Here is a 10,311-nt window from a genome sequence, read left to right as displayed (position 1 = left end):
GTAGTCCATGTCGAGTTTCGCGTTCTCCTCCATCTGCTGCAGCAGCTCCTCGTGGAACCTCTGAAACTAACACACAACACGCAGCCTTATACACCTCCCCAACCACAACACGCAGCCTTATACACCTCCCCAACCACAACACGCAGCCTTGTACACCTCCCCAACCACAACACGCAGCCTTATACACCTCCCCAACCACAACACGCAGCCTTATACACCTCCCCAACCACAACACGCAGCCTTATACACCTCCCCAACCACAACACGCAGCCTTATACACCTCCCCAACCACAACACGCAGCCTTATACACCTCCCCAACCACAACACGCAGCCTTATACACCTCCCCAACCACAACACGCAGCCTTGTACACCTCCCCAACCACAACACGCAGCCTTATACACCTCCCCAACCACAACACGCAGCCTTATACACCTCCCCAACCACAACACGCAGCCTTATACACCTCCCCAACCACAACACGCAGCCTTATACACCTCCCCAACCACAACACGCAGCCTTATACACCTCCCCAACCACAACACGCAGCCTTATACACCTCCCCAACCACAACACGCAGCCTTGTACACCTCCCCAACCACAACACGCAGCCTTGTACACCTCCCCAACCACAACACGCAACATCCACTGGAGTCAGCAGGTCACCGCTAACCAGGGATGTAATGTGTGTGAACAGAGGCTGCAGTTGCTGTCGCTGGTAACTACAGTAAATACTCACAACAACTTCCAGGTCACTGTTCAGCAGCCTCTGAGTGTCTGTCATCTGCATCAGGACCTGACCTGCATCAGGGTGGGGGGGGAGGGTTTGGGGGGAGGGTTTGGGGGGATGGAGGGAGAGTAAAGGTGAGAGGATGGTCTGAGATCTGACTGACTGGTGATGTGAGCATCTCAGGGTTTAGACAGTGGGTTTCCAATGGCCTCAACTGATTTATTCATCTCTCCCCCCACCCCCGGGCGCCCCCAACACTCACAGCCAACACACCCACCCACTGCACCCCGCTCCCCCCACCCACCCCGCACAGACACGCACACACAAGACACACATCCAGACAAACACATACACACACACAAACACACACACACACGTGGTGTCAGCGAATAATGGCTGCAGGTGATAAGGTGTTTAACAAGCCGGTGATACATAAAGTCCATCTCTTATCGTTCCGTGTACCCTGAACACGCACACAACAGGGAAACAGCTGCTGGCAATTCATCACGGAACAAGGTTAAGATCACACGTTCTCCCTCCTGCGCTCACGCACACACACACACACACATGCAAACGCGCGTGTACAGACACACACAAACGCACACACACGCGCGCGCAGACACACAGAGTCTGCACGCGTGCGTCTGCACGCACACATGCACGCACGCACACACATGCCTCGTACACACACTGCACAGATGCACACTCACACACACGCCTACAAAGGTAAGACGGTCTTACCCAGTATCTGTGAGGTGGACGTGTGCAGAGCCATGTCCCCGAATCTCCCCACAGCGACAAAGTAGGAGTTGGCTGCCTTCATGAGAACTGAAAACAGGCGACCGAGAGGGAGAGAGAGAGAGAGAGAGTGTAAGAGAGACAGAGAGAGACAGAGCGAGTGTTTCAACCAGTCACGTTTTCCAGCCTGAGGTGGAGAGATGTTCATCAGGTCGGGGGATCGAGGGATTTGGGGCAATGGCGGGTAATTGGGGTTGAGGTACAGATCAGCCGTGGTCTAATAGAATGGGGGTTTGTACATCAGCTCTGAGCCCATCCCATTGATACTGCTGTCTGACAAGCGTTCCCGCTGTCTCCAGCCAGGATCACCCTACAGGTAAGGGCTTGGAGTCCTGTAGCTCAGTGTTTTAGAGCACTCGCCCTCCAAGCGCGAGACCTGGGTTCAATTCCAGCCAGAACGAAACCTTGGGCAAGTTTCCTTACTCCACACACACGCCTGATAATAATCCCTCAAGAAAAAAATAAAATAAATTGGTCATTTTCAATCCACGACTGTTTGTGGGACAGACGCTGCTGTGTGCAATTGGCTGCTGCGTTCGCCCACAAATATACAGTCAATAATAATAATAAATAATAATCCGCGCATTTGATACAGCGCTTTTCAAGTCTTCTCGACGTCTCAAAGCGCTTCACAGAACACACTGTAAAGTGAATTGACTGTATATTTGTGGGCGAACGCGGCAGCCGATTGCGCACAGCAATGTCCCACAAACAGCCGTGGATTGAAAATGACCAATTTATTATTGTTTTGGAGGGATTATTATTAGGGTCTGTGTGGAGTAAGGAAACTTGCCCGAGGTCTCGCCCTGACCTGCCTGGGATTGAACCTGGTGTCTCGCTTGCAAAGCGAGTGCTCTAACCACTGAGCTACAGGATTCCACTTTACTTTACAGTATGTCCTGTGAAGCGCTAGGAAGACATGAAAGAGCGCTGTATCAAATGCAAGGATCATTATTATTATTATTGGCAGAACAGACGCGAGGGGCTGAATGGCCTCCTCCTGTTCCTGCGACTCACCTCTGAATGCGTGGAAGAAGTTGTTTCCGAGAACCACCAGGTTCTGCATCCTCGGGTTAAACTGCTCCAGAATTTCCTGCAGACAAACACACAGTCACTACACTTTACAATATATGCTGTGAAGCGCTTTGAGATGTCTCGAAGATGTGATAAGGCGCCGAGTCAAATACAAAGGTAATTACTGTTATATAGTGATTGTGGGCAGACGCGGCAGCCAGTTTGCGCACAGTGACATTATGGATAGGGAATTTTATAACATAGAGCCCCCAGGGATTTCACAGCAGTAACTTCAAGACTCCCCAACAGTAAACAGCTTTCGATCATAATAATAACAATAATAATAATGCAAAAGGTAACGGTGATTTCATCAGCAGTCACTGCTGAGGCCCTTTTTACAGAATTTTAGGCAATTTGTACACAATATTATTTGATAATTAAAGGCACTGTAATGATCATTACTGATTAGGTTCCTGTTTTCATGTTATTTTAATCATTATTCCGCCCATAAAATACACAGTTGATCCACTTTACAGTATATCCTGTGAAGCGCCTTAGGACGTCCTCCCGACGTGAAAGGCGCAATACAAATCTTGTTGTTGTTGTGATAAGGCGCAGTATCAAATGCAAGGATTATTATTATATTATTGTTATTATTATCATCCTCCTAAGGTTTGAAACAAAGCCATGAAAGCATTGCTTCGTCTGTAGACATCTCGTGTAACTTTTCCGGATTTGAGATAAAAGTTCAGTCCTCAACAATCAGTGAAAATCCCTAAACAGAACTCCCGGGTCAAACGGCCATCATTCCCCCCAACTTGCAACCCGAGCCACCGGGCCACGCCAAGCCACAGGTTCACAGGGGTCAGTCTGCGAGGCACAAGGCAGCCCTGGGCGTTAGGAGTACGATCAGTGGATGGACAGACTTGACAGGCGAATAACAACACAACAAGAAGTAACATAGTGCATTTATAACTAACGCCAAACTCCACGGCCAGGGGACAGACTCCAGGCAACGGGTGGCTAACACTCAGAGACCACACACTATCTGCAAGACAACCATTAACACAGCTCCCCCTCACGCAGGGCAGAGCCCCAGAGTGCTGAGATAGGGGGGAGGTGACCGCAGGCACAGTCGAAGAGGAAGGTCTTCAGGCCCGACCTGCAGATGGATCCGATCGGACACACAAGGCGCCTTCAAACCCATCTGAACGCCTCCCTCCACAGTAGCTGTCCCTAACTGTCCGTTCCTCTCCCCCGCCCACAGCTCGTTTGTTGAACGAGTCCCACATCCCAGCCTCAGCCACCCTTCCTGGGACGGGACCAGGAAAGGGTTTGAACGAGCCAGGAATCCCGAGCAACACTGCACTCTGCTCTTTAATAACAATCCTGGGTGTTTGGCACCGACCCTTATCACGTCATCAAAGTGCTTCACGGGGTTTTTACTGTGACGTCTGGGCGAAGGTTTTGCCCACAAAACACACAGTCACTTCACTTTACAGTGTACCCTGTGAAGCGCTTTGAGACGTCTCGAAGTATCAAGTGCAAATGCAAGGATTATTAAGGCATCCATCCCTAAAGGTAAACAGGAAGAAGTTTAAACTTAATGCTGACTTCCTTCTTCTCACCTTGTGGGCAGCCTCAATAAAAACCCCACGGCTCAGCAATGTGAACCCGATTCCTCAGCAAATGTGCACTCTGTGTGCACGTGCGGAGGGGGCTTAGCCCCAAACTGCACTTTCCCCACACCCCTCGTCCCTCTCTCTCCCCCCGCCCCACCCCTCCGCCCCCCACCCCACCCCCCACAAACACACACACACACATGTGCTCTTCCCTAAATTCCCATTCCCAATCCAAAGTATCGATTCTTTCAAAACCAAATGCGATCGATTTATTTTACGATAAGATCGTGCCACAGGGATCAGTGTTTGGGCCTCAGCTATTTACAATTTACATCAATGATCCAGATGAGGACATTGAATGTAACGCATCTAAATTCGCGGATGACACTAAACTAAACTCGGTGGGAGAGTGAGCTCTGAGGATGGTGCAGAAGGATTGCACCGGGATATAGACAGGTGAGGGGAGTGGGCGAGTCGGTGGCAGATGGAATTTAATGTGGGGAAGTGTGAAGTTATTCACCTCGGCAGCAAAAATAGAAAAACAGATTATTTTCCAGAGGGGGAGAGATTAGACAGTGTTAGTGTTCAGAGGGATTTGGGTGTCCTTGTACACCAGTCTCAAAAAGTTAGTTTGCAGTGCAGCAGCAACTAAGGCGAACGGTATGTTAGCGTTCATTGCAAAAGGTTTAGAATATAAGAGTAGGGAAGTCTCGCTGCAACTGTATAGGGCTTTGGTGAGACCGCACCGAGAGTATTGTGTGCAGTTTTGGTCTCCTTATTTATATAAGGACACACTTGCCCTCGAGGGGGTGCAGCGTAGATTCACTCGGTTAGTTCCTGGGATGAGGGGACTGACCTATGAGGAGAGGCTGAATAAACTGGGGCTGTATTCTCTAGAGTACAGAAGAATTAGGGGGGATCTTATTGAAACATAAGATTCTTAAAGGGCGGATAAAGTAGACACTGAGGGTCTGTTTCCCCGGTGGGAGAATCTATAACCAGAGATCACAGTCTTAAAGTTAAGGGTCAGCCTTTTAGAACAGAGTTGAGGAAACATTTCTTCGCTCAGAGGGCAGTGACTGTATGGAATCCACTCCCCCAGAAGGGCTGTAGATGTCAGTCCTCGAACATCTTCAAGGCTGAGACTGATAGATTTTTTTGAAAAATAGAGGGATTGGGGGATATGGGGAGAGGGCAGGTAATTAGAGTTAGGTCTGAAGATCAGCCATGATCTTATCGAATGGCGGGGCACGGGCTCGAGGGGCTGAATGGCCGAATCCTGCTCCTAATGCTTATATTCTTATGAAATGAGATCTGGGGTTTACAGTGTGTTGTCTGGGACAGGGATGGCGGACGGCCAACTGGATGGACCTTTAGTCTTCTTTCGCCCAGTGAGTTCTTATGTTCTCGTCTTTTGTTCTTTTTGCGGGGGGCGGGGGGGGGGGGGGGGAGGGAGTCAAAGGTTACTCTCCTCATGGTTCCAAAGAGGAACCGTGTCTCAGCGAAAAGAAAAGTGTGTGGGGGGAGTGGCAAAAAAAGTTACTGAAGAAGTTAAACCTTTCGGGGGGGGGGGGGGATGGAGGGAGTAGATAAAAAACATTGCAATCTTTTGAACATAACCCTCTCCCTCTCCACACACACACACACACCCCCCCGCCCCCCCCCCGCCCACCCTCCCCTTCTTTTCTCTCTCTTTAAACCACCTCTTTTGTGATCATTTCGGGAACGGAGTAAAAAGATTTCAGGATTCGTCTCGCAAAAAGTTAATAGGAACGGGAGGAGGCCATTCAGCCCCTCGAGCCTGTTCCACCATTCTATTAGATCACGGCTGATCCGTACCTCAACTCCAATTGCCCGCCTTTGCCCCGTATCCTTCGATACCCCGACCTCACAAACCTCTCTCCACCTCAGGCTGGAAAATTAAGTTAAGTAATGTGACGATGAATCGGGACGTGGGAGAGGCTGTCAATGTGTTCTGAAATCAGCTGAGGTCACAGGGAGGTAAATAACTTGGCCAGAAAAAANTTCTCCCTCGAAACAAATGAACGTCCAAGTCTACATTCCTCCCAAAAATAGTCAACTCCACTTGAGTGTATCCTGTGAAGCGCTTTGAGACGTCTCAACGACACGGTAAGGCCCCTTATCAAATGCAAGTATTATTATTAAACTATCGCTCCCACTGAGAATTGAGCCCCATTCGCTTCCCTTTTCGCCCCAAACGGGAATAGGAGAGGGTTAAACACTGAGCGAGGTTCCAGCTTACCGTGTAGGTGTTCAGCGTAGCCTGGTACACCTGATCTGCCGAGCGAGACATCATGACTCCAACAGAGAGACGGACACACACTACTGAGATAGCGACAGGAGGAGAGAGTAATTCAACCACAGAACCAGAGACAGAGAGACAGACAGACAGAGAGGAAAAACTTTGTGATAACTTCTTTTTTTTAAAAAAAACAAACCCAAATCCCAACTCCGACCCCGACTTAAATGAATCGTGTTTGTGCTGAGAGAGAGAGAGAGAGACGAGGCCGCTTTTGTAACCAGTTCCGCGGCTGAAAAGGCGGATCGTTTTTGTGTGTTAATTATTTATCGGCAGGTTGTAAACCCGATCCAGGGCGACTCTCGCTCCTGTGTTTAACTCCAGCCTCTTCCTCACCAGCTCTCTCTCTCTCTCGCGTCTCTCCCCTCGGCGTGTATAAAACCACAATAAACGTGAAAGCATCGATGATAAAAATAGGTTCTGCGGCTCAGATTATAATAATAATAATCCTTGCATTTGATATCGTGCCTGATCACGCTGACGAGGCGTCTTAAGACGTGTCGAAGCCTTATCGGGGGTGCTGTTTGTCGTACAGGAGAACCAGCCGGGGTGGGTGGGTGGGTGGGAGGTCACCAAAAGGGGTCAGAATAATTATTATTATTATTGATTTGCGTGTGACGAAGGCCGGGGTGTTTGGATGTGGACAGGCGCTGGCCACGGTTCTTCCTTGCGCGCTCGCACAAAAAAAAGCCTGCGCTCGCTCCACTTGTTCCTGAAGCGCTCTGAGGCGCTAACCCGCGTGAGGGCTGTGTAAATTGTTGTGGCGTTTAAGCCTCTCCACTCCCCAGTCCCGTCAGCAGTGCTTCCCAGTTCCGGACGGTCCGAGCCCACATCCCTTGACCTAAAGCGACCCCCTGGTGTCATGTCACGACACACAGAACCCACCTGAGAAAGCCAGGAAGGCAGGGAAGAAATTCCCCCTCTCCCCCGGGTGAGGGGAGGTGGGGAGGGGGTCGGTTTACTCTTAATTGTGCAGCATTTTAGAGAGTTCAAAGTTTGGCAAATCCTTCCACACTTATCTGTCAATCTGCAGTCGGCTTTTCTGGAGTTTCCCCGAAGGACTTTACGAGTGGTTTTGTGTTATAATAATAATCCTTGTATTTGACCCGGTGCCTGATCACGTCATTGAGACGTCCAAAGCGCTTCACAGGGTATACTGTAAAGTGTAGTGGCTGTGTATTTTGTGGGCGAAACCCGGCAGCCAATTGCGCACGGCTGTGTCCCACTTACCCCTGGAAAGCGATCCCGCCAATCGACTACCTACCGGGTTCCTACTTACTGCTGTGTAAACAGAGGCGTGTGGCGTAAGGAAATGTTTCGTTCTGCCCAGGAATCGAACCCGGGTCCTCTCGCTTGCGAGGCTGCGAACGCTCTAACCACTGAGCTACAGGGACTCCGTTACGAACTATTAAGAAAATAGAGACTTCAAGGTCAAATCCAAACCCGACAGACAGACAGACACTCAGCCCGTCTATCAAAGAGCTCTGAATGATGAAAGCACCAGACGTTTGAATGCTGGTCTCACACACAACAGACATTTAATTCCGCACTTTTACAATCATCATTAATTAGCAGCACGCGCGCTCAGAAACCTCACCGGCTCGCTGTCAGTCTTTCGCTCCCGGCGGGAATCCCTCCTCCGTCTCTAACCCCGCATCAGTACAGCAGCAAGGGGGACTCGGAATGGTCAGGAATAGAGAGAGCGAGAGCGAGAGAGCAGAGGCAGAGAGAGAAACCCACGGTCTCTGACCGACTCCTTGCCGCAGGCGAGTGTGTATCAAAAAACAAACAACAAAGGCTCGGAGGCAAAGCAGCAATAATTCAGATTATCCTCATATTCTCTTCGATTCTTCAAAGGGTCACAAAGGGACAAGGCACGAATCTCTCAGGTCGGGAAACACTGGCAGGGAAAATGGGGAAAGAGCGGGGGAGTGGGAGTGATTGAGTAGCTCTTCCAAAGAGCCGGCACAGGCTCGAGGGGCCGAACGGCTTCCTTCTGTGCTGTGACGCTCTATGATTCTGGGTGGCAGCCTGTGTTGGGGCAGAGTCACAGAGGGGGAGGAGGGCCGGTGGATGGATTTCCATTGGGGAGAAGTTCACACTGTTAACGTGGGGAGGGTGTTCGCAGCGTTGATAGAGAGGTGGGTGGGAGAATCTCGGAGCAGCCACACACACACACCACCACCCCCGCCCCCCCCCCCCCCCAATACACACACACACACTGGTCAGTCTGGAATCTGCCCCCGCGACCCCCCCTCACGCACACACACACAACTCCACCACCCGCCCCCAACACACACACACACACTCACTTGTCAGTCTGGAATCTGCCCCCATGATCCCCCCCCCCCCACTCCCCAACACACACACACACACACACACACTCACACACTCCCTCCCCCGCGCCCCCGGGGCCGCGGGCAGTCAGGCAGTCAGCAGGAGCCGGGCGAGTTGTTTGATGCTCTCTCTCTCCTGATGAACGTATATCTGCGTTTCCCACAACATGTTCACCAGAATAGCGTCGTCCACCTCGTCCAGCATCACGTCCGTCTTCAACTGGGAATTCAGCCTGCACAACAACAACAACTTGCACTCACGCGGGGCCCCCCCACCCAGGACAGCGTCCCAGTGCGCGCGACAGTGACGGAGCACGACTCTTGTCGAAGAGGACGGTCTTCAGACGCGAGCTGAAGGCAGGGAAGGAGCAAGACGGAGGGATAGAGGAAGAGTGTCCTCAGGGAGAGTGGCACCGGTGGACCAGAGGGCATGAGGGACATGCATCAGCCCACATGTGGGGCTTGAACCCACAATGTTCTGACTCATGCGGGAGGGGGGTGGTGAGGGGTGGGGGGGAGCTGGGCTGACGCATGTTTCACACGATACAGAGGAGCTGATTGTGTCACTGACCTGAAATAGGAAATGTTCACCATCTCACACCAGGCTCGAGCTCGATCCACCGCCCGGCCGTCAGAGTCTGTGCACTGGACAAACAGTGGGTACAGCTCTCGTTACTGGTTCGGTTAGTGTTACCCAATGAGAGTCGGTGTCTCTGTGTGTGTGTGTGTGCGCGCACGCGCGTGTTTAAGTGCGTGCGCATGTATGTGCGGGTGTGAGTGTGTATGTGTGCGTGTGAGTATGTGCAAGTGTGTATGTGTGTGTGAGTGCGTGTGTGTAAGTGTGCGTGTGAGTGTGCGTATGTGGTGGACGGAGGTGTTAGCGAGAGGGACACTTACACAGTCCACCACCATCTTGCCCAGTTCTCTGGCACCGAAGACAGTTTTCGCCAACTCCCAGGGGTTCGATGGCCGAAACACGTCAACGGAGCTGACGGGGACCTGGGGGGGCTTCCCCGTGCCCAGAGAGACCACCACCCCCAGATTGCTGACCCGGCTCCCCAGCCCCTGCCAACACAACACCAATCACACACAGCGTCACAAGAATAATAACAACAGTCCTTTTGCATTTGATGCACTCCTTATCACGTCGTTGAGACGTCTCGAAGCGCTTCGCAGGCTATACTGTAAAGTGGAGTGACTGTGGGCGAAACTCGCCAGCCAATTGCGCACAGCAGCGTCCCCACAAACAACAACAACAAAATTACCTATATATAGCGCCTTTCACGTCAGGAGGAAACAGTCGTGGGTTGAGTGGCCCAGTTTTTGTTTGATGGGATTATTACCGCAGGAAAGCGATCCCCCAATCGACTAACAACCGGGTTCCTACTGACTGCTGGTAAACAGAGACGCGTGTGTGTGTGTCTTTGTGTGTGTGTGTGTGTGTGCGTCTGTGGGTCCGTGTGTGCGTGGGTGTCTGTGTGTTTGTCTGTG

The 10,311-nt window shown here is 51.3% G+C and overlaps 2 protein-coding genes across 2 annotated transcripts; both read right to left on the bottom strand.

Annotated features, from left to right (window-relative positions):
- On the bottom strand, window positions 1-6,572 carry LOC103173241 (brain-specific angiogenesis inhibitor 1-associated protein 2-like protein 2; the record flags this gene model as incomplete). Its single annotated transcript, XM_042346761.1, is given in 5 exon segments — window positions 1-66; window positions 740-801; window positions 1,472-1,558; window positions 2,546-2,621; window positions 6,428-6,572. Coding segments are annotated over 5 exon segments (345 nt in total), but the record flags the coding sequence as incomplete, so codon positions are not given.
- Window positions 6,573-8,439: 1,867 nt separating this feature from the next.
- LOC121852878 (85/88 kDa calcium-independent phospholipase A2-like) lies at window positions 8,440-9,885 on the bottom strand (the record flags this gene model as incomplete). Its single annotated transcript, XM_042346760.1, is given in 3 exon segments — window positions 8,440-9,053; window positions 9,392-9,465; window positions 9,718-9,885. Coding segments are annotated over 3 exon segments (387 nt in total), but the record flags the coding sequence as incomplete, so codon positions are not given.
- Window positions 9,886-10,311: the final 426 nt, after the last annotated feature.

The sequence above is a fragment of the Callorhinchus milii genome, unplaced genomic scaffold (assembly GCF_018977255.1).
Source record: "Callorhinchus milii isolate IMCB2004 unplaced genomic scaffold, IMCB_Cmil_1.0 Scaffold1599, whole genome shotgun sequence".
Classification (NCBI taxonomy): domain Eukaryota; kingdom Metazoa; phylum Chordata; class Chondrichthyes; order Chimaeriformes; family Callorhinchidae; genus Callorhinchus; species Callorhinchus milii.
Note: the sequence above shows the minus strand (reverse complement) of the source record. Positions and strands in the feature narration are given on the sequence as shown.